Source organism: Pogona vitticeps, chromosome 4, assembly GCF_051106095.1.
Source record: "Pogona vitticeps strain Pit_001003342236 chromosome 4, PviZW2.1, whole genome shotgun sequence".
In the NCBI taxonomy this organism is placed as follows: domain Eukaryota; kingdom Metazoa; phylum Chordata; class Lepidosauria; order Squamata; family Agamidae; genus Pogona; species Pogona vitticeps.
The window spans coordinates 35080755-35105354 of NC_135786.1; the positions used below are offsets into that span (position 1 = coordinate 35080755).

Genomic DNA, 24600 nt, shown 5'->3' on the forward strand with positions numbered 1-24600 from the left:
TCTGACACTTTTATCTAATCTGTTGTATTCATACTTGGTTTTTATCTGGGTCATATGCTTGAAGTGATTTTATTGGAGATCATAAAAAGTCATTGTATTATTTAAAAAAAACATAAAGGCTTTCAGTGAAAAGCAGGGTCTAAAATTTCTGTTTCAAAAGAGTTGCCATAAAAAGGCAACTTATTACAGTTTCCTCTAATACTTAAAAATGAATCGGAGTCTGCATCATGAAGACTATGCTTTATTTACTACACAGACAGCAATGGCTGTTGCAGCCATTTACATCACTATACAAAGACAGGCATGGTAGTAGAGGAGATGTTGCTCTGTAGCTTCTTATTCTTCATGCTGTTAATAAAAAAGAAAAAAAAATAATCCATTAAATTCAGGTGCCTCCCACAGTCCCATTTTCTATGATAACATTTCTGGAAGATGTTTATACCAGGAAAAAAAAGAGGTAGGCCCACCACCCTTATAGGTATCCCCTGAGGGCAAGTAACCCCCAGATAACAGATTTCTCACCGTCTTCCTGAGACAGTTCAGCTCTTACCTTCAGAGTGACAACCTCTCTAGTGCGAGCCCGCAGCTTGTTCACTTGTGTCTCTGCAATATCTGCCCGCTCCTCAGCATCATCCAACTCATGTTGCACTTTGCGGTATTTCACCAGGTTGGAGTTGGCTTGCAGCTCCTAAGTATGGAAGACAGATTATGATGTAGATGGAGGAAGAGTTACTAGTGCTGCTTGTTTTGTGTTATGGTCTGTATGGACCCATGGAAAGATAATTTGTTGGGTACCAGTGAACCTCATTATATGTCCATGGATAAATTGTATAGGGGCACTGGAGAATGAATGCCCAAATGCAGGTCCAACTGCACCTGGGAGAAGTGGTTTGTTAAGAGTGTCTGAAGTACTGAAGTGTCATTTTTCGCAAATGGTTCTTGCTAAATGATGGCAGCAGCACGCTGGTAAAAAACATAGAGGCAAACAGGGTGGTAGTGATTTGCTCACACCCAGAGGGAGACGTTAAGAAAGGTGAGAAGGTTTTGTTGACATTTTGAAATTGAAGGAATGGCAGTGCAGAATCACTTACTGCTTCCTCGAACTGGCGCTTATAGCTCTTGACTTTGCTCTGCAATTTGTCAATCAGCTCTTGCATCCGTGCCAGGTTCTTCCGGTCTTCCTCAGTCTGAAAAGCAATGGTCAGACATCATCCCACTGCAGTTTAGACCTCCTTCTCCAATGCCTTCACCGTCTGCAGCATATAACTGCTCCTCTTTATTCTAGGAGCCCTTTATATTTATGTAGTGGAGTGGAAGAACAGCAGGGTGCCATGAAACCCAAAGATTTTGCCACCATCTATCCAAAGTACATTTTCCTTATTTTTGTTCCTGTCCATGCTGTCCCTAATCTATGTATGCGGTATGCAGCTGCTTAATGTGAAGCTAAGATGAACAGTCTTAGGTTAATAGGATGGAGCTAATTTATGTGGGCAATCTTTTTTAATGTAAAAAGAAGGAACTCTCTAAAAGACAAACACCAATAGAATATTTTTGCTCCTTTTGCACATCTTTTACAACCAACTTTGGTGCAATTGTTTTGCAAAAAGGGGTGAGTTTGTGCTTGCTGTAATCCATGCAGCTATGAATCATGTAATCAGTGGTGATGATGCTTCCACAATGCCCATCAGATCTGGCTATGTGGTGATACCACAAACAGCCCATCCAAACAAGCTGTTGTTTTGGATTAATTTGGACTAGAATGTTGGCCCCTTTCCCTCATTGATCCAGATTTATATCAAACCTTCATACCTGTAGTCACTTTTCCTTCAATGTAAGGTAAATAAAAAGTGTCCACACTTTAACACATACCCTCCTTTCCTGTCTCCACTCTTTGTCCATTCCCCTCCCTTGATGTTGGCTGATTTGATAGTGGAAGTTTCCATTTTGTGAAGAAAGGGCTATATCGTCCTAACATGGAGACACATCTGCATACAGCGTTTGAAGGAGAATGTAGAGCCATTCACCTTTTTTCCCCTTCCCCCCCTTCTTTTTTGGTAAAACATCATGTCACATTGATCCTGCCATTTCATGAAGCAGAAGGGGTGAGCCAGCTGTGCTAAGGAGAAAACCTCCAACTTCCCCTGCCCCGTGTTGAGAGTACTTCTACAGCTGACATCACATCACAGGAGATGCCGGGGGCGGTTCTAATTGTACACGTCCCCCTAGGACGCTTGCTTGTTCAAAAGAAAGAAACAGGTGGGCAAAATATCTGGGAGGGGGGGAAGAGGTGGCAAAGAAAAACCCAAGTAATGCAAAATAACCCTGGCATGGAAAGGAAGTAGGAGAGATTGATTTAAGTCCAGTAACTTTATGTAGGTCTGTTAAACTAATCTGAAACAATGGTCAACTGACACCCCCACACACATACACACACTTTAAAAAGACCAAACAGGAGGGGTGGATAGGCTCAAACTCCAATCACACTGGAAGAATGTTCTAGCCATATTTTGCAAATTCTCTGAATTGTACCTTGCAAGAAGCACTTTTTCTTGCAACATTCACCCTTATGCTTGTAGCTCAGCCCTACAGTTAATAGCTATGTGACCAAATAATTCACGTAAAGATAATGGAACCAGTACCTGGTAAGTCAGTTCCTTGATCCTTCGTTCGTATTTGCGAATACCCTTCTGAGTCTCAGCATTCTTCTTCTGTTCTACATCCAATTCACCCTCCAGTTCACGTACCTGTTTTTTTTAAAAAAGCCTGGTAGTTAAAGACTTCTCATTTTCCTGCTTCGCTGAGGGAAGTACAATGATTGATTGTCATGCTGAGCTAAAGCAGTGGGACCTTTTCTAGCTGTAAGCACATGCTACAACCTCATAAAGGGCTCTGTTCTCACCCCTTGCACACCTTTACCATTGAGGCTTTGTCTGCTCTCAGACTTGGGTAAAGTAATTGCACCATTATTCAGAGTTCTCCCTGCCTCTGATGTAGTACAACTGGAAAGAACTGACTTACACCTATGACTGTCCTTGGTCATCTCAGTTTGAGTAGGACAAAGTCTCTCACTAAAAACATTTTTAGGTCTAGTGATGAGAAGTGTGCTACTTTTGTGTCAATGAAACCCAATTCTTATGACCAGGTACCAGATACCAGGGTTACAAATGTACAGAATAAAAATAACCTAATTATAATGAAAGATCCTTGAGATGCTTAGACTATCTGGTCTTCAGCCCCCAGTTTGCAGAAGTACTTTTGGGAAGAACAGTCTAGTCAGTGTTTTCAAGGTCTTGTCAATCACTGGAGATAAAATAATAGTATTTTATGTACTATAGTACATACCCTGGCCTCTAGTTTCTGGATCTGCTTCTTGCCTCCTTTAAGAGCAATCTGTTCAGCCTCATCCAACCGCATCTGTAAGTCCTTGATGGTCTGTTCCATGTTCTTCTTCATCCGTTCCAAGTGAGCACTGGTGTCCTGCTCCTTCTTCAGTTCCTCTGCCATCATGGCTGCCTAAGTGGGCCAAAGGGTTATGCAGGTTTATTATGCCTTGCAGGCAATGTTGTGTCATCTCTCTGCTGCTTGCCCATTTAGGTTTATCCTGCCACCAGGTCCATTTGGCACAGAGCTAGGCTTCTTCTCCAACTTCTCCATCACCAGCTGTTCTACCTTGTGATTGATATTTTTTTTCAGCCACCAGGAAGAACACTGGAATAGCATAGGAGTCCAAATACTAATGCCGAATATCAGTTTTTCACCAAATATCTAATGGCAAGGTAGAATTTCAGATCCAGTAATGAAGAGCAAGGATTGCCCTTATAACAGACACACACACACCCATGCTCTTTGGGCCTCTTACATCAGTAATGGCTTTCTTGGCCTTCTCTTCTGCATTCCGACACTCCTGTACTGCCTCTTCCACCTCAGTACTCAGCTGGGAAATGTCAGCCTCCATCTTCTTCTTCTGGTTAATCAGGCCTGTGTTCTGGGAAAAGTAAGGCATCATGGAAAATTAACTCACCAAGACCTATGAAACTGACTTACATGTGACACTGTTGGAACAGAGCCCCAATATGTGTAGCAAGTAATACAATCTATTGGGAGGAGGGAAATGAAGACAGGTATGCTGCCTTCTTTTCTAGATTTATATACAGATTGGTATTGCTAGCTTTCCTTCCTTTCTCTGAAATTTATTTTTTGTCTTGGTCCTCCATCTTAGCTAGACAAAGCAGCAGAGCTTGGAAATCAGCTGTAATAAAGTGTAAGATCTTTTCCTCATGCACTCTCCCTCAATAGATTTCTTAAACAACACACAATATGTTCTTCCATACCTTACTTCCAGTCTCCAGCAGAATTGCTGTTCTTTAACATTTACAAGTTCAGAACAAGGCTGCTGCACTTTCCACAAATAAGCACCAAATAACTCATCTGCTCACGCTATTTGTATATCTCCTAAATTACTGTCTAGAACCAGGGTGTTAAGATGTTGGATTTGGATCCAAATTCAAATCCCATCTGAGTGATGACATTTGTTTGGTGACTTTGGTCTGCTTGGCTTGCCCTATAGGGCTCTTGTGATGATAAAGTAGGGAGGAGAATGCTATCTTGAGTTCACTGGAGGAACGGTGGGATATACATGCAACTAAGAACAGACGAAAGATGGATATTTTGACTGGTAAAGCAACACTGGAGGATCTGCAGCAAGGAGATGTTTTCCAGCAATGTGATACACCAGGGATTCCAACTGCACCCTTCTACATGCAAAGAGGTGACATAATATTGAACTACAACACTTCTAGGTTGGTGCAGTTACCAGGTGAGGGTATTACAGGTGTGGTGCTCTGCTGAATAGAAAAAAGCTAAGTACAGGTGCAAATGTGATATAAACACACAAACCAGTAGGTGGTGCTCTCTTGTGCAGGTTATAAAGTCATTTAGCGACTTCAGTTAAACAATCCAAAACTGGCTATTCTCTACAGTGGAACACAGCTTGCTTGTTATTTACCACTCAGTTCTTCTGGCCTTCTTTCATCTTGATCGTGGATAGATTAAGAAATTGTACTGCAATTTGGAAAAACCGAACTGTGTTGATGAATGTAGCACAACACATATCAAAAGCTGTTATTCCAGATCAGTTATTCTGGGATAAATAACTCTTACAAACTTTGCAGACAGCAGGGATGGGTAATGTGGCCCACAAAAACCTAAAATTTTCACATTTTCTCTTCATTAATATATATATTTGTGAAGGATGGGAGCAGATAAGGCCCTCAAAAGTCCTGGAATGGATGTGCGCAGCCACAAGATTTCAGGAATTTCCCCTTGCATAAGATTAAGAAGTACTCCTCCCTCACAAAATGTGAATTAAAGTCAGGAGGGGATATACCATTCTTACAAACCTTTTTTCCTTCCAAAACAGTTTTGTTATAGAAATGTGGACTTAACCATTCAGGGATGGCAAGTTTACTATTCCCTAGAGCAATGTGAGACAGAGTAAAAAGCAACCAAATTTATCAGAAATTGTGGATAATTTCCCAGCTCACTTCAATCTTTGGTTGACTCCTTTCATTAGATTCAGAGGCTGCTCACCCTTTGTGCAAAGTCATCTTCTTTCTCACCTGGGAGTGCAACAGATTCACTCTCTCTGTAGCTTCTAACAACTCCTGCTCAGCCAGCTTCCTTCCACGCTCAGCCTGTTCCAGGGCAGCACGTAACTCCTCCACCTCAGCCATCATCAGGTTGTTGCGCCTTTCTAGGGCTGCTGCCTGCTCCTTCAGATCATCATTGTGACGCAGAGTGTCATCTAGTTCTATCTGCAAATCCTGTCAGCCACACCAAGAGAAGTAAAGGAGGCCATTTTACAGGAGAGGCCAACCAGAGGTAGAAGTCTTTTGCTTGAACTAGCAGGTTGCAGAGATCCCTCAAGGAGCCTCATACATCAAGCCAAACCCAGAGTGGCACATTGGGGACTTCACAGATGGTTGGGTTTGGCCCAAGAGCCTAATTCAATTTTGGAGAACATCTCAGAGGCTGCCTTTCTCATGGTGGGTAGGACCAAAGGCAAAAAGGTGTGACAAATATGCCATCAGACTTAAAGCATTTATGGACAGTAACTGAAGCTCGGGAGAGCCTTCTTGACCACTTAGAAGAAGAAATTGTACAAAAGTTGGAATTCCAATAAATTATGTTATCAAGGGAAGAAGAACATGGTGGTTGGGGGAAATTCAGATAACTGAATTTCTCCTATGGCCTGAGGTTCCCCACTCTGTTATAGAAGGTGGCCAAAGAGAAAATCAGACCCAATTTCTGCCTCTGAGTAAATGCTGAGGCTCACCTTCACTTGGGCCTGGAGCTGCCGCACCAGCTTCTGAGACTCAGCAGCTTGGCGATTTGCATGGCTCAGCTGTATCTCCATCTCATTCAGATCTCCCTCCATCTTCTTTCGTAACCTAATGGCCTCATTTCTAGCTTTGGCTTCTGCATCCAGTGAGGCCTGCATGGAGTCCATAGCTCTCTGGTGATTACGCCTATTAAGAGCAGAAGGTGCTTTATTCATAAATGCATCTCTGGTGAGTAACTGTCTCGTATTGTTTCCTCACTGTATTCTCAGCAAGGTTTGTGAGGGCATATTCACTTATGAAGGCCTCAGAAAAGTCAAGGCTACACCCTTTGCCCAACCCAGAGTTATTTTACACAATTGGTTTTATATTCTTACCTTAAGTTCTCAAACTCTTCATCCTTCTCAGCCAGTTTCCTATCAACGTCAGCTTTGATCTGGGACAACTCCAGCTGGATACGTAAGGTCTTACTCTCTTCATGTTCCAGGGCTCCCTGGAAGAAGAAAGAATTATAATGACTTCTTGGCAAGAATCCCTTCTTTGTTGCTGCTCCCAGGCTCTGGAACCCCCTCCCATGGGAAGCTAGGGCATCTAAGGCAAAGGCCTTTCTCTTCAGACAGGCTTTCCCTTAATAACTGGTGGTCTAAGAGGGATTGTTTAAATGGATTGTTGTGCTCTTTTGTTTTGAATTTGTTTTAATATTGAATTTATTAACATTTGTAATATAATACTTATTTCATTCTTTTTTTATTTTAACTTTTAAATATTGTTTTTTTAATGATGTGAGCCACCTTGGGTTCTTTCGAAGGAGAAAGGATGGATGGAGGGAGGGAGGGAGGGAGGGAGGGAGGGAGAGAGAGAGAGAGAGATGGATGGATGGATGGATGGATGGATGGATGGATGGATGGATGGATGGATGGATGGATGGATGGATAGAATCAATCAGTCAATCAATCAATCAGTCAGTCAATCAATCCCCTCAGCACGTTTTTCTGGTTTGTGTTCTCTACCTCTTGACTTGGTGAGGAACACTATTTGCTGCTTTGTTTCAGGCAGCAAAATGACATTTTTCTGCTTCCTTAAATTAGGCTGCTCTTCCTTAAATTAGGCTGCTCTACTTCTCTGTAAACTCCACTTCAACTGCAATGAACTTTGAATCCCATTCATGTCACCCCAGATTCTTCCACATTGACTAAATCTTGTAACTCTCTTCCCTCTCCATACTAGCTGGGAAGGAACTCACCTCAGCTTCCTCCAGAGCAGCCTGAATGTCACTCTTCTCACTCTCCAGGCCTTTCTTCAGCTTCTCCAGCTCATGGATGGTTTTGCCACTCATGCTAATCTGATCAGTCAAATCTGTGATTTCCTCTGAGAAGAAACAGCACCAGAAATGTAGGGTTTTTTTCTACTCATGTGAAGGGCATTCACTTATTTTTCAAATAGACCCTGTGTTTCAGTTAATGATGAGGAGATCAAAGTGCAATAGAGCACTTCCCCAGCCAACCCAAGTGGAATCCTGATTAGTTTCCCCCCCTCACTCTATTTCCTAATTGCTCACACATTTTCAAGCATCTCTTTCAACCTTACTAATAATAATTACATGCCATAAGGTTGATTCCAAATTATGGGAACCGTCTCCAGGGTTTTCTAAGTCTAGAGTACTCAGAAGAGGTTTACTGTTCCCTCCTTCTGAGAAATGTAGTTTAAAAGAAAAAGAAAAAGAAGAAAAACTGTGCTCATTAGCAACTCCTACAGTTGCATAGTGCAGTCACTGGAACACAACGCAATCACAGAGTTTTAAAAATTAATATTTGGCCTACAATGCCCAGCACAGAGACTCTTCCATATTCTGCACAGTCCCAATGATACCTTGTAAGTTTTTGTTCTCGCGTTTAAGAGTCTCTAGATTATCCAATGACTCCTCATATGCATTCTTGAGTTTGAATAGCTCTGTGCTCAGGCTTCGAGATTCCTTCTGAGAGGACTCCAGCTCCGCCTGTGTCTCCTCATACTTCTGCTTCCACTCTGAAATGATCCTGTCAAAATTGCGCTGTTTCTTGTCCAAAGCAGCTGCAGCTGAATTGGCCCTCTCCAAGTCAATGGACAAATCTTCAATTTCAGTTTGCAGGCGGTGTTTGGTCTTTTCCAGAGAGGAACACTTGGCATGCGCTGCTTCCACAGCCTCCTCTGCCTCCTGCAGCCGAATCGCCAGTTTCTTCCTGCAAATGATTTTGGTTAACTAAGAAGAAAGTGTTGCTATGCACACATGGGCCATGAAGCTGCACATGTTCTATGGCTGAAGTCCTATTGCACAGTTAATGCAAAAGGTGCAACTTTTAGAAGCAAATTGCCATAAGAATTCTCTGTAGACATTTATTGTTGCACACTGAATCACTCCATTTGGTATGCAACAGATAATGCCTACAGGGATTTCTTAACTCATGGCAATTTACTTTTAAAAGTTATGATATTTGCATAACTGCACAAAAGAGTTCTAGTCTATGAATCCCATCTGCCTGTTGCAGATAGGTTGGGTTACATGTGGCCCTCCAAATGTTAGGAGGTCAATTTCTGGTATTCTTCTCTGTTGACTAAGCTGGCTAGCATTGATTGAAGTCCCACAGCACTGGAGGGACATGGGTTGTATATCAAAAACTATCACAGCACTGTTCAGCTAGAATCCTGTTTTATTATGTACATAACAAAATGACTCATTACTTTTTGTATTCTGTAAGCTCTCTGCTCCATTACCAGAGCATGACTGTAGGACAACCCATAAAATAGCACACAATGCTTGCACAATTTCTTTCTATGCTCCACAATCCTGACGGGATTCTGGCCTTCAATTTCAAAGGGAAGTGGAAGTTGACCAGTTTCAAGGAAAACTAGAAGGAACAGCCAGAGCATATGATATACATCTCTCTTCCCATAATACCAATTTGAAAAGTATGTCCGTAGTATGAAGTTTGTCCCTTCCTGTTTGCATAGCATTATGGAGATGCCTTTGGACCCCCCTGTAATGACATGTCTGCTTCATTCTGGCATGGAATCCTGGTGCCATCAAGAAATGTTTCATCTGGCTGACCATTGCTCTAACTTACTTGGCTTCTTCTAACTCCTCTGTTCTCTGGATGGCATCTGTCTCATATTTGGTCCTCCACTGGGCCACTTCAGCATTAGCTTTTGACAGAGACCTCTGGAGCTCCCCTTTGGCCTCCACCTCCTCTTCATATTGTTCCCGTAGAAGGTCACAGTCATGGCGGGATGCTTGCAAAGCATGAGCCAAGGCATTTTTCGACTAGGAAGGTGAAACCACATACAGTAATTAAGCCAACCCCTTGCATCCATTTATCAAGAAAAAAAATACTTATTCCCTACCCCACTGCCATTGACAGATAAGGGCTGGGATCCAATACACTTAGATACAGCCTAAAAGACTACTGTTGTTGATGTTTCAGTGGCATTTACTATCTGACTAAAGTTTCCCTGGAGATGCAAGCAAGGAAAGGTGATATTTAAATAAACTGGAAAGTGTGTGATGAGGCAAATCAGAGTTGCACATCCTTCTTTGTGTTCTTAAAAAAGAAACCTAGTTTTAACAGCATGATGCATATTTAACTCTGTGCACTGCCTTAGCCCAATTCACAGGGCCAAGAGTCAACTCTTTCAGCAGACAGTGTCCTTTACTTTCTGCCCTAAACACACCTAATATTACGTGACTTTGGAAACTAAGCAGGAGCCTGGTTACTAGTTGGATGGGAGGTCACCAAAGAACACCAGGGATTGGCATACAGGGCTGGGGAAGAATCCTGCCTGAAACCCTGGAGAGCCAAAGCTAGTCAGAGGTGACAATACTAGGCTAGATGACTCCATGGCCTGACTCGGTACAAGGCAGCTGCCTGGGTAAATCCTAAAAATTGTAATTATTCACTCATGGAGTTAAAGCACTCTACACATTCTTAGAGATACTCCTCTTTTCTGTTCCTTCATATATTCCAGAATATTGAACAAACACTAAAAAACTAGTGTCCAGCTGAGTCCATGTGAGCTCCAGCACAAATTAGGTCCCTGTTTCATCTATCGGCAGCTCTTTGACTCCAGTTGTATAAAAAGGGCACCTTGGTCTCTTCTTCTAGCTGTCTCTTGAGTTCCTCGATAGTCTGGGTAAAAGAGGTCTTGCCACGACTCAGTTGATTTATTAGTGACTCCTTTTCCTCGAGCAGTCGGCTAAGTTCTCCTGTTTTATAAAAGAAAAACAAAACCAAGCCAAATGAGAACTGTGATCACTGGAGAACTCCTTATTTTTCATGGCTTCAGGCATTCATATTTGCCTCACATGGACACTTTCAAGGCTGATCCTGAACTTTCCTACATCTCCAGATGATACCAGCACATTATGGGCCTTGTGTCAATTGGACACAGTGCCGTTGCTGTCACCTATCTTTACAAAGGCTGTGAAGGGCTCTGATAATCTGCAGCTCTGACCAGCCCCACTCTACTTAAGAACTGCTCACTGCAACACAGTCCAATGATCCATCAACAGACTGAAAGCCTACCCTCATTCACAATACATGAAGCAGCTGTGCATAGTAGATTACAGATATCAGGTATTTAACAAGCTTATAGGGCCAGTCTGTGCTGAACTCAATGTCTAGCAGAAGTTTAAGCCACTTTGTTTATGATGTTTGTAAACTAAGAGAATAAGCAACACTTCTGTTCACTTATCCCTGCATCCTTTCCCTCCCCTCTTCTCTCTCTTTCTCTGCCAACCATTTTTCACTTGAATTTACCTTTTCATCACAGTTGTGTGGATATAAACTAAACTAAACACCTGGCAATAATAAGCTTAGTTGCTCATTGTATCTCTGCTCAGAAAGCAATTGTTCTGGTTCAAACACAGATTCAACTGAATATTACTTTATATCCTATACAATATATGTCATGGCATTTCTTCTGTAACCAGGAGAATCAAAAGAAATAAGCACATTCGTTGAAACTGAGTCAAAGTGATTTTTGGTACAAGGGTGCCAGGCAGTGAAGTCAAACTTCAAACTGCAGTTTTGAAGACCTTTACTCTACCATTAGCACGAGTTTCATGGGTGTCCAGTCAGGCCACTCACTAACTGTGTCTGTTCTTCCATGTAAAAGTATTTATTAATTCTTGTCTTGCTCATTTATCACTGCAGCAACACCATGAAGCAGGGCTATAACTAGTGTTAATCAACTGTGGCTTTGTCCCTGGGCACCAAAATCTACAGCTGGATTTTCTGGCAAGTGTTGGAAGAATAAATGGCAACACCTTCCAAACCTGTTCCTTTTCATTTCATGCTTTCTTTTGGTGGACCCGAAAGAAAGCATGACTCATCTTTTATGATGGAATGCTGGTGCCCATGCCTCATGGCAAAGGCATTCAAGAGAAAACTGGACAACCACCTGCCAGATATCTTTCGATTTGTATTCCTGCATTGAGCAGGGAGTTGGACTGGATGGCCTTAAAGGCCCCTTCCAACTCAATTATTCTATGAACCAAAATCTGCACCTCCCATAGTCAAATGAAGTAAATGCTACAGCTGATGGTGGCCAGATGCTGAGGAGAACAGAGCTCTTGCCATTTTTGCTAATTTGGATAGAAGGAGTAACTTGCATGACAAGCCAAACCTACTGAAATTCTCTCTTCTACATAACTCTTCAAGGTGCTGGAACTTTGACCTCTGTTGCATCTGGCTATCAATCCAGATATTCTGTAGGTACTTTGCTCTTCACAGACAACTGACAACTGATAAGACTATAAAAATACCACATGTTATCATCAGTCTTCAAGGGTGTTTAGCTAAAAGCATTTAATATGCAACCAATCAAAGGGAAAGCTAATGCACTGAACAGACTGCTCCTCTTTCAGCAGCTCTTAGGACACACCGTTTTCAGTCTGTAGTCTCCCACGCTGTGTGCTCACTTCAGCCAGTTGACGCTGAAGCTCATCTACTTTTGATTTGGCTTCGCTCAACTGATCCTCATATGTTCGGCAAAGTTTTTCAGCATTTGCCTGCAGAAGAAATAAAAGTTCTGTCTAGCTATCTTAACTTTCAATACAATAATCATCTGTAGGTAAAGATCAGAGTTGGATTAAGAACTAGGAGGTATATCCAGATAACAGATTCCCTAGGTTGGCATTAGCACAGCAGTTCATAATTGGAAACATATGAAACATCCTCAGAAATGGCAGCTACGTCCTTCCCAACACACCCAGTTAGGAAATCCGCTCTGCCAGTGCACAGAAATGCTGGCCTATATCAGCTGAGCAAACCAACAGAGAATAAGTATGGAGAGAACTAAAACTGCTGGAACAGGATGTGGGGTCCCCTACAGAAAGCCATCTAATGTTCTTCTGACTTACTGGACAAATTTACAGTATACTGTAGTTGCCATAGGTCAGAAGTGACTTGATTGCACATAGTTATTATAAGGGCTAGAAGCTAGTGTGAAAGAAAATGAAATTTTAAAATACTGAAGATAATGTCTTTTGTGTCCCGCATTAGACTCTTTGTTTTTGTCATAATTTACAAAACCATAGAATTATGTTGCATTTTGTGTTTCCAACAAGGAGGACTGCAGCAACCTTCATGCTAATTGTGCTAGTCCAAAGAGGGAACTGCATGAGCTCTGGAGAAAAAATGAAATGAGCTCCTTCACCCTTGTGCACGAATTATTCCACCCTACACTGAAAGATCCACTGCTATGCTGTCCCCTCCCTTTCAACTCAGTAATGCAAAGAAAAGTTATCACAAGGCATAACTCAACCATTCACCTTGTTCTTGGTGAGATAATCAATATTGGATGACAGATCGTCCACCTCCATCTTAAGCTCACTCTTCTCTTTCTCTAGCTTCTGCTTGACACGCTGCAAGTTGTCGATCTGCTCTCCCAGTTCAGCCACTGAGTCAGCATGCTTCTTGCGCAGGGCCGCAGTGGTGGACTCGTGCTGCAGCGTGGCCTCTTCCAGATCCCGGCGCAGCTTCAAGAACTCTGCTTCCCGTTTCTTGTTCAGTTCTATCTGACAAGCTGTGGCACCGCCTGCTTCCTCCAGGCGTTCACTCAGTTCCTCCAGCTCATGAGCCACCTCTGCCCGCTGCTTCTCCACTTTGGCCCTTGCAGCTCGCTCTGCCTCAAGTTCCTCTTCTAGCTCCTCAATACGAGCCTGCAGAGAGACAAATGAGGGTAAGGAAGTACCAAATAAATTTGCCCTGAAGTCCCTTCTTCCTGGGCTTCTAGCAATGCTGATCATCTCAGGATCACCTAGCCAGGAACATCTGCATTCCAATAAACCACTGTGAATTTGCCAAAGGGTGCCCATTTTCTTTTGGTTTTTAAGAATAAAAGGAATGCTTTGGTGCCCCCAGCCATGTTCTCCAACCCTGCTTCTCATCCCATGCTTCAAGTGTGCATAATTTTTTTTGCTGCTAGTTAATATTCTGTTGAACCGCTGCTATTCATCATATTTCCAGCACTCTTTCAGTTAATGTCTTTTTCTCACTCACTGCATGATTACATAGCATTTAGTCAAACTTGGCAATATGTCACTGGCAAATCAAAGGCTGTCTGATTTTCAATGTAGAACACGGCAATCTTGTATTTAAAAAAAGATTGCCTTTTTCTTTTAACTGAGCTCCTCTGCTAATGACTTGATAACTGTATTGTCTTGTTTGGCCTTGAACATGAGGAAAATGCTTCACAAGGGTGGTTTCATCCTGCCAATTTGCCTATTAATTGTTCAAAGGCCAAGAGCCAACAGCTCACTTTTATATTCAGCAACAGGAGACTCAGATTTTGTCCCACTATGACCCACGTCATGTCAAAAATGTAAATGCTTTTTAGAAATGTTTTAAAATATTTTTAACAATAGCTTTAATACTGATAGATGTTTGATTGTTTTACTATAGTTTCTCATGGTGTTTTAAACTGTGATTATTGTGTAGTTTTGTTTGTGAGCCACTTTGGGCTCGCAATGGGGAGAATGGTAGTATATGAATAACACACACACACACACATACACACACACACACACACATTAGAAGGCTTCTGGGAGTTTAAGTCCAAGAACATTTGGAAACCTAAGGTTGGCAACCACTACTCTAGAGGAAACCACTGAATCCAGTGGGTATACAGTATAATATTTATTCTTGTCTAAGACAACCACATGGGAAACACTATGTACTCCTTTGCTTGAATCCCCCCCCCAAAAAAAAATCCTCAAAGGAATATCCTTCAAATCTGCTGAAGGTGTTTACAAAGCATGCACCTTTTGTTTCATACCTCCAAACAAAAAGGGTATACATTATTCCAACCTGCATCTACAGTCAAGCTCATAAAGCACACAATGAAAAGTGCAGGTAATGAAGTAGCAACATTTCCCCAAGCCCTGGTCTTGAATACACTGTAGAATCATCTGGCACTAGTCCCTCCCCAATGGCACAGAGCCAGAATTCCAGACCACGGTCCATTTGTAGTCTCTGAACAGATTTAATAGCTTTACCTGGAGTTCTTTGATTTTCTTCTGCAATTGAGTTGCAAGGATCTGCTCATCTTCAATTCTTGAATTCAGCTGGTTAATTTCAAAGTCTTTCCTATGAAAGAAAATGTGAACAGCTTGTGTTGAGAACAATCCAGATGGGATTCCTTATCATTTTCATATCAACGGTGCTAAGGAAGAACTGCTTCTACACGGGGATTTTGAAAATATGAAAGATCCAAAAATGAGCTACATATCACTTCACTATTAGTGATATGTTAAGAAGTGGCAGAATCTGCTTAACTTGGTTTGAATTTATAACATGGACCTATTCACACAAACTTCGGTTCTCACTTTTTGAGCTTCTCCTCCAGCTGCTGCTTGTCATTTTCCAAGTCCATCACAGATTCCTGTGTCAGCTTCAAGTCTCCTTCTAGTTTGCGCTTTGCTCTCTCCAGATCCATTCGTATCTTCTTCTCTTGCTCTAAGGCACTTTCAAGCTGAAGAGCACAGAGAAACAGAAAAAAACCAAATAACATCTTCCATCCTCACTCGCCTTCTTTCCCTTCTTACTGGATAAAGTTCCCAAAGTGACACCTTCTTACACAGAAACTCTGCCTGATCCACATCCACGTGGAAACTTTACAGAAACACCTGCCCCATGTGCATTGTTATGGGGCAGGAACATACATAAGGTTCAAAGAACTGAACAACTAGCTATTGTTGAATCCTCTCACACTAATGATTTACTAAGACAAAATTTCTAGCTGTACTCTTGTATCTCATCTGCTCTCCAATGAGTTTCAACCAAGATTACTATAACATAGACCAGGGTAGCAATCCAGATTTCTATGGTCATTGGCTCACATCATCCACTTGCTGCTCTAGCTTGACTTTCGCTTTGGTCAGAGTGTTGACTTTGTCCTCTTCTGCTTGAAGGTCATCTAGAGCTTGCTGATGGGCCTCTTGCAACGCTTTCTTTTCCTTGGTCAGTTTTGCAATGACCTCGTCCAAAGCAGCCATTTCTTCAATCAGATTTTTCACCTAAGATGATATGACAAGAGAGCTTAGGTGGACATATGATCGGGTGCAAGTCAACGTGAAGTGAGCACCTGGTTTTCAGGAAATCTTGCAATAATATCAATCATACAGTAGAAAAGATGATAATATTTTTAATTCCCAATGACTAAAAAAGAAAGATAGCAGGAGATTATACCTCCTCCAACCCTACATATCTTAATTTTTTTTCTGCTAAAAAGGAATAAGGAAAATTATTATTTTTTTCATTTTGAAGTAGTTCTTTGATTTTTCTAGATCTTGCTATGAGCTCCATTTGCCCTGTGCTTCATATAATAATACTTGCTGGTAAGCTCATTTTCCTGTGATCCTTATAAGTAAATGTGGCAAAGAATTTTGACTGGCACTGCCCTCTGCCACACATACGTAGGTACCAATAGCTATTTGATGTTCAAAGTGACACAACTGAAACAGTTAATCTCTTTATCATCTCTGACATAGCTATATCTATTCTCATTTAACAAAATTCTACTCACTTTGTTTTCTGTGGCATGCTTTTCCTTCTCCACCTTGGCTAGGGTGATCTCCAAATCGTCAATGTCTTTCTTGAGCTCAGCACACTCATCCTCCAGCTTCCGCTTCTTAGAAGTCAGGTCTGAGTTCATCTCCTCCTCATCCTCCAGACGTTCTGTCAGTTCCTTCACCTTTGCTTCTAGCTGGATCTTTGTCTTGATCAAGAGGTCACAGCGATCCTCTGCATCAGCCAAGTTGTCCTGCTCCTGTGAAGAACACCCAACAGCTATGCATTAGTACTATGGCTGATGTTGCAGCTACTTTTGAGGTTGAAATATATAAAATGAAAGGCTATAACTAGGGTGGAGCAATTGGAGCTTTGCCCTGGGGCACCAAAAACTTAGAGCACACTAACTTCTATTGGTAGGTGTTAAGAAAATGAAGAAACCTATGTAAATCCTATTGATTTGGACTATCCTATGTGGCTCTGTTTTAGTTGGACTATCAACTGGAAACAGGCCTATCCTTGGCTTTCCTAAGCCACATACATTAGAGCCTGTACCTCATTTGGAACAATTAAACCTACGGATAACTCACTGCTTGAAGCTGTAGCGACAGATCATTCTTCTCCTGGATGATGCTGACTTGCTTCTCTTCCAGTTCTTTCCGTTTAGCCTCTGATTTCTCTAGGGCTTCCTTCAGTTTCTGGAACTCCTCTTTCAGGGTGGCCATTTCTTTCTCTGTCTGGGCTGATTTGAGGAGAGGCTTGATCTTGAAGAACAGCTTCATCCAGGACCAATTCTTCACAGCATTAAAAGCACGGATATTCCACTGGATTGTGTAGAGAGCATCCCTGCAAAGAAAGAGAGAAGTATGGCAGATTGCTATTTGATGGGCACTCTTACTGTCTGCTCAGTTCCCATGGGACACCTAGCAAATTCATGCTTCCAGCTCAAACTACAAGCAACAAGCTGAAGACTCTCAGAGAAACTCACAAAGAGAGCAACTAGATGGCATCTCACACACAAATAGTTTCTGAATATCATACGTTTATTGCCCCTTTTTCCTTCTGAAACTTAAAAATAATGGTATCAAAAATGCATAAATTAATGGATAAAATAGGAGATGAGGTATCCTTTACCATCTGTAGCTGACCAGTAACTGGAAATGATAATTTTATAATCTCTCAGTGTAAGACCTGTGGGAAGAGCCTGTGACAAAGTCTGTTTGTTGCTATACCTTCTGCCAATGATCCAGGCATATTCAATTCGCATCAAGCGCCCTCGCATTCTAGCCTGCAGCATGGTGATAATTTTGGCCAGACGTTCATCTCGCATCTCCTCCAGTAGACCCAGCAAGCCTGCTTTGAAAAACACCTGCAAAGAAGGAATAGTTATGACATGGATGCCAGAATAAAAGATATGTTGGTATTGAATTATCTGATTCAAAATTCTAGTTTCCCCATTATGATTTCTTGCATATATTATAATTGGTTATGCTCCAAATTTTAAAAACAGATATCTTATCCTTAACAACACAAGCATTTCCTTTGGAGAAGACCCACTGATTTCAGTGAAACTGTTCTAGAATAACGAGGAAACTGTGCCAGTTGATTCCCAATGAATCCTGTTTTACTGATAGTTGCAACAATTCATAGGCATCCTTCAGTCTCGAGAGACTATGGAAGCATGCTCGGTATGGAGGACTTGGAACAGCGTCTAGTGTTTTGATGCTGTACGCGAAGCTGGAGTATCCTCTCCAGAGCAAGAACCCTGGGTAAAATAATATTGAGGATAGGCTGTTACCCAACCAGCAAATCCCCTCTCTCCACGTCACTGAAATAGTCCAATGGAAAGGCAAGAGCCAATACAACTGGTTTCAGCAACGTCGCAGGAGTTGACAGAATGACATTTGGTATTAAATGATCCCAGGAGGGGGGGGGGGAAATAAACAATGAAGAACAATGAAAATAACTTGGAAATCAGATGTCCAATAGAGTAGGCACTGAGCAAAGTGAAATGGGCTAACCTAACAACGGAGAGAAGAACCCGAGGCACATAAATTCTACATATAAACTTAGTTTATTCACTTTTATTCTGCCCAGCCTCAGCCTCAAGGCTTTCTATTGCATGGAAAATCTCCCAATTCACAAATGTTATTTCCACATGTACCTTAGTGTGCCCAAATTTATACTGGGTGGGATCGAGCTCCAAGGAAGTCAACAGCTTCTCTGTGGCTTTCCTGCTATCTACAAATTTGTCATCAGGAATGGCAGCTGGATTCAGGATACGGTAGCTGCAAAGATACAGAACAGTCAGGAAGGGAGGCTGAGAATCCAAAGTACTTCCTCATTCAAGGTCCACCTGCTGTGGCTATTTTGAGACAAAAACTATTAGTGCAATCTTCCCTAGCATGTTTCTCAGCATACACTGCCACAGGGGAACTGTGGCTATATTTGATGTGCCCTGACGGCATGGCATGTGCCCCATAGTTGATAGACTTATTATTACTCTGAAGATTAGTGACAAACATTGTTTGCTTATACAAGTTCATCCCCGGAGTGGTAGTCTCATTATACTCTATAGAAGGTGCCTCCTGAAGAACCACATGTGCCCAGAAGCATTGGGGCAGTTCCCTCCCAGGAAGCATTGCAGCAGGAAATGAAGGCTTAGAAGGAGGCCTCAGCCTTATCCAGATGGTTGAAATGAAGGTGGAAAGTATGTGCTTGTGAGCTGGAACTCCCAGAATTTTGCCTAGGAAATTCTTGAAGAATTCTGGAATTTAGAATAAAACAAACAAAGAAAGAAATGGTACACCCCTATTTTCAATTATCAGAGGATCCTGGGAATTTTAATCGAAAGAATTCCCCTCCATCTAATAGTTTATCCTGTACCTAAGAATTAACATAGGCGAAAAACAACAACAGTAAGTTACCGCTGCTTGAAGTCACCATAGAGGATCCTGTTTGGAAAGCCTTTCCTACAGATGCGAATGCCTTCTAGCACCCCATTACATCGCAGCTGATGCAGCACCAAGAAGGAGTCAATGGCTCCTGCACAGGAAGCAATGAGAGGATGTTTTCTGACACCATTCATCAATCATCAGTGCTTATTCTTTTAAAATAACAAGAATCTTCTTAGGAACTCTTTTAAAAACTAAATATTTGCACCTACATTAAACTGGAAAAACAAGAAAGTCTATTTGTTGAATAAAACTAAGTGGCTGTATTCAAAGATAAATATGAAAACTGGAGACTAGAAATGGATGCACTTGCAATTTTACTCTGATGACAACTCATTAGAATGCAAGTCCCAGTACCTATATGCCACTCACTATCTCTATGCCAAACTGCTTCTTTTTACAGTAGAGAAACTGCTAGGAGATGCTTAATAACTCAATTGTGCCTTCTGCATAGATTGTTTCCTGGCCCTTCCAAGTTGTCAAAGGGCTTGTCTTCAGGGGCTCAATTAAATGGGTTGGATCAGTCTAGATAGGATCATTAGAAGTCAAGGAGAGGTCCAGTATGCCATTTGGTGGAATCATATTATCAAACCAGTGTAAAGATCTCAAACAACCCTATTTCATCCATTTCCTTCCACTATCAATTTGCCATATCATGAAGTGGCTTAAGAAGAGGGCCCCTTCAAGATATTGGCAAATTAAACACTTAATATGAATCTACACAGAGGCAATGAAAAAAAATTAGACTGTAATAGGGCATTGCTGATGTGCTACATGACTTATATATATATTAAAATAGAAAACCTCCTCCCAGAAACAGGAGGAAACAGGAGGGGGCAACTAGGGACTTTTTTTACCTTTCACTTGTCTTCAAGTTCCAGTCAAAAACCTGCCCACCATGCAGGTGTGGAACAAATATTTAATTTGCCAATAACTTGAAGTGACCCTCTTCTTAAGTCACTTTATGATATAGTAAATTGACTGCAGCAGGCAATCTGCAAGGCTTGCTTTAGTTCATTGTCAGCAATTGTACATGCTGGCAGTGAACCAAAATGGAGTGAATCTACCTGCATCAAAAGCAGAATCCTCTGACAGGATCCCGTAAATGTTTGGGTAGGAACATTCTAGGGATGGTTTAGTTTGCTCTAGGCATTACTTTGTGATCACCAGAAAAAGGTGTTCCTGCAGCAGATCATACAGTGAGCTAAATGCTACTCATATCTTGAGAAACATTATATTCTTTGTGAGTATGTACCTGGAGTCTTTGTTTCATTGGGGATGATGCAGCGGACGAAATGGGGCTGTGTGGCGCGCAGATTGGTCATCAGTTTGTTCAGATTTTCCTGTAAGGCATGTATACAAAATTCACTGGCTGAGGTAAATTTCTGAGCTCATCCTGTTTTTACCCTTTAAAGCCCTATACAGTTTGGGTACATGAATATCTTTTATTTTCCCCACAGACCTACCCCATTATTATACCCTTCATTGGAGATCCTTCTCTGGGTGTCCTTGCCATCAGAAATCAGGAGGGTGACTAATCAAGGAACGGTCTTTTTAAGATTGTGATTCCCGCCTTGCTTAATGACTTGTAGGGCCTAAGTAGAAACCCTTTCATTCACAGTTGCTCCTTCACTTGCTATACTGCTTCTAATTATTTTGTCGATTGTATTTTTTGATGGCTTCTTCATCACCATTCTTAACCTGTCAGTTGTCAGGGAAGCTTTCAACTGAAAGGTGGAATAAAAATGTTTCAGGTATGTTTTTTTCCCTATTTGGAAGGTTTCAGGGAACAGCTATGTGGCCCAGTTTAATTGATAGCAAAGGTAAATAATGTTACCCTAATCTGTTAAGGAGGAAGAGACTTTTTGATGCAGTACCACTAGGGGAGGCTGAACTTGATTATGGCAGATATTTGTTTAATTCCCATGTCTTCTCTAGTTGTCTACAAAGTGGGGAAAGATAATTTTTTCAGCACCAAGGAGGGGAGACTAGTTGGAGACTGTTACTAAATCCACTCCCTGCCTATCTGTCTGCCTGCCTGCCTGCTTTTTGGAGTTCTCTTTCTTGAATCGAGCTCTGACACCAAATATTAGAGCAGCAAGGAGAAAAGCACACAAGAACAGAGGGGTGAAGGGGAGGAAACAGGAATTTCTGAAGCTTCCACAAGTCAGCCAGCTACTGCTGTTTGTATAAAGTTTGCATAACTTGTTATAACTAACTGCAGCTAGTGATAAGGCACCAGGAGCTGTCTTGGTTGCACACTGGGTGACACAACCAACTGCATAACTAAGATCCATCCCAGCACCACATCAAATGGCTTCAATTAGCTATGGCAAGTTACACATATCCTATGCAAATGCTCATAGGATTCAGGTTTCTTAGACAGAACCCCAGTTGACTAGCCTAGTCCTGTCTACAGACCTATAGATATAGGTAGATATAGTTTAAAATCACAGTTGCTGGGGGCAGAATCTCAGATTCTTTTTTTGCAAGCATATGCTCTACCATTGAGCAGGCTCTCCCCATGCCCAGGTGAAATAACAGAAATGGAGAGGATTCCGTTTCCCTCACCTATGTGACTCTTCTGCTTTAAAAACTGGATCTTCTCCCAACACACAAACAAACTTCCCTTTACAAAATTAAGCCCATCCTGAAAGTTTGTAACATCTTTTATTTGAGTCTTTTCAAATCATTTCCACCCCACCCCAGGTTTGTAGCCCTGGCTCTCAATCAGATAAACTCCATAAAGAGATGGATGCATTTAACTGGTTCAATGCAAAGTGAGTTATGCCCAGCCACCTCTCTCTCGTGGCAAGAAAAGCAGAAGGCCAGTTGGGTCTGATTCCTATAAAATCCATACTTGTTTTCTTCTTCCCAAGGGTTGTCCTTCCTGCAGTCAAGAGTGAGGAAAGAAGTAGCACAGACTTAAAGTGATGTTCATGTAATAAATTATCTAAACATCACTGCAAGTCTTAACTGCCTCTCCCTCAGTAACAGAGAAGCAGCCAGGAATCACGCAGCACAGACATCACAAGGGAAAAAAATAAGCATTTTCCTAACACAGAGAGAGCCAAGTTTCCTCCCCCTGCTAGTCTCCTTTCCATTCGGTTCCTAACTGAAAGTGAAATGATGCTGTTCACCAGGATTGGTCAAGATAGAGGTGAAAGATGGACAATTTTGTCAGTTTTGCTTTCTCCTATACTTATACTTTGGCAAAGTCTGCAAAAAGATGAAATGAAATGAAATTCTCATGCATCTGAACCAGGGATCATGACAGATGTAAATTGCTTTCAAAAAAGGAAGAACAGTCTTGACCGTTTAGGGGAAAGAACTAAGACCCAGAGCTTTCAGTGTTCACTAGCGAGATTCAAGTTTTACAAATAAATCAAGTTCCGATTATTGTCTGGAAGACTTTTCATGCATAGATCCAAACAGAAAAACAGAGTTTAGCCAGTGGCTCTCCTTATTGGGATCCAATACCTACCTTATGTAGCTGGGATACAGTCTGGAAAGAAGCTGCCTTCTTGCGCTTTTCTTTACCTGTCTTGGGTGCATCATCTGTCAAATGAAACGTCAATTTATTTGCATAATGGTTACCATTTAGTTCAGGCTCTAATTTAATCCGCAAGCATTGAGAGGCCAAAGTATATCATTTGAATTTGTGAGCAAACCCCTGTTCATATAGTTACGCCAGAGAATGGTCTAAATGAGACACCTGAAGTAATTTCATTCCTGTGTGTTATTCAAATGTATGGACTAGGGATGTAAATCCTCACAGATCTCATTCTTAAGCACAAAAGAGCAGGGAGGAATCCCCTTCCCTATAAGGGAGTGAGATAATTTCATAACATGAGCCCTATTCAGTTGTTACCCAGTTCTATCTACCATATGAGTACAAGATTACCTGTCTCCCCCTTCTCTATTGAAGCTTTCTCTTTGTTGACAGCAACTTGTCTGAAAAAAACAGGTTCCTCCCTGCTTCTAGGCTCTCCACACAAGTACGAAGCCCAGTTTTCTAGAGTTCTGGCTCACATGGAGAGCCTACAAACTTTTGAGAACTTTTCTGAAGATAAACATTTCCCAAATGGAGACAAGAACTACAGTAAAGATAGGCACTAGGCGCTGTTTTCCTTGTGTATTGGAAACAACCAGGTAAGTAAGTAATGCCTGAAAACTAGTATAATGACATTCATATATGGTCCACATCTTCTGCATAAGAGAGGCCTGGTCTTTCAAGATCAACTGTATTTGAAGTGTTATGGAAAATACGGTGTTATGGATGAAAACTGGATGGCACTTTGGCTTAATCCTACAGGGCTCTTGCACAACTTTTCACAACTCGATGCTCTTCAGGTATGTGGAACTACAACTGCCATCATACCCAGCTAACACTGGCCATATTCATTATGGGGTGGAATCACAGTCCAGCCCCTTGGGAGGATACCAGGTCAGGAATTCCCATTTTTATAGCTGGATAGCTCAGTGATTTGGGTACCCTTGGGCAAGCTGCACAGTTCCCGAGCAACCCCAGAAGAAGGGAGTAGATAAGGAACTTCTGAGTACTCTGTAGTACCTAGAAAACTCTGGAAACTCTCGCTATAAATCAAAATTGACTTGATGGCATGTAAGGATGTGATCAGATGGCAATATTGGATCATATTGGATCATGTTGGAAAGGGCTGCTTCATTGGCTGTAATCTCTTTTTAAATGATCCTTCCATGCATACAAGGTCTGGTCCTAATTGCTCCAGCTCAGCTCTTGGGGGGGGGGAGAGGGGAGAAGAGTAGCTCTGCTGCTAGACCAAAAATGGGTTGGGCACAGAGCAAGGTCAGGCTGGTTCAGGATTTCCTTTACACTGTGTAGTCACTGGAAGATAGCTAGAACTAGACAGGGCCACAAGCAGTCCAAAATGCAAGGTATGTCACCATCTGATAGCACTGAACTAAATTATTGGTTTGAAACTCTTATATAGGGAGAAAATCAGTAATACAGACAAACAAACAAATGTACATCATATTCAGTGCCATTCTGAATAACTTCTGCAGGGAAAGCACCTTACCTGAAGAGGAGCTCACATAGTTCTCATATAAGGTAGCCAATAGCTTATTTTGTGATTTTTGGAAGATGGCTACGACCGTCTCATTCAAAGGGTCTTTATTCTTGTCTAGCCAGCCAATGATGTTATATGGCACCTGTCAAAGAGCAAAAACAACAAATACCAATGACAGAACACACAGAAGCTACATTCAAACAGCCTAGAATAT

General features: G+C 41.7%; 1 protein-coding gene across 5 annotated transcripts in view; it reads right to left on the minus strand.

Moving 5' to 3' along the window:
* Positions 1-225: 225 nt before the first annotated feature.
* Positions 226-24600, minus strand: part of MYH7B (myosin heavy chain 7B) — a 62668-nt gene continuing 38293 nt past the window's right edge. For 4 of the 5 annotated variants that reach the window (XM_078393255.1, XM_078393256.1, XM_078393257.1 and 1 more), the window contains 26 exons: positions 24396-24528; positions 22820-22893; positions 20591-20678; positions 19309-19426; positions 18546-18669; positions 17614-17750; positions 16972-17227; positions 16398-16640; positions 15712-15888; positions 15199-15344; positions 14869-14959; positions 13144-13533; positions 12255-12381; positions 10457-10575; positions 9440-9636; positions 8208-8557; positions 7582-7706; positions 6716-6831; positions 6335-6527; positions 5619-5822; positions 3860-3985; positions 3343-3513; positions 2640-2744; positions 1092-1187; positions 551-688; positions 226-348 (listed from right to left, as the gene is read on the minus strand). In XM_078393255.1, coding sequence (XP_078249381.1) covers positions 337-348; positions 551-688; positions 1092-1187; positions 2640-2744; positions 3343-3513; positions 3860-3985; positions 5619-5822; positions 6335-6527; positions 6716-6831; positions 7582-7706; positions 8208-8557; positions 9440-9636; positions 10457-10575; positions 12255-12381; positions 13144-13533; positions 14869-14959; positions 15199-15344; positions 15712-15888; positions 16398-16640; positions 16972-17227; positions 17614-17750; positions 18546-18669; positions 19309-19426; positions 20591-20678; positions 22820-22893; positions 24396-24528 — 4056 coding nt within the window. In that variant the 3' untranslated portion in view covers positions 226-336. Of the gene's footprint in view, positions 349-550; positions 689-1091; positions 1188-2639; positions 2745-3342; positions 3514-3859; positions 3986-5005; positions 5062-5618; positions 5823-6334; positions 6528-6715; positions 6832-7581; positions 7707-8207; positions 8558-9439; positions 9637-10456; positions 10576-12254; positions 12382-13143; positions 13534-14868; positions 14960-15198; positions 15345-15711; positions 15889-16397; positions 16641-16971; positions 17228-17613; positions 17751-18545; positions 18670-19308; positions 19427-20590; positions 20679-22819; positions 22894-24395; positions 24529-24600 lie in introns of all 5 variants that reach the window. The other variant, XR_013545065.1, reaches the window with a different exon arrangement.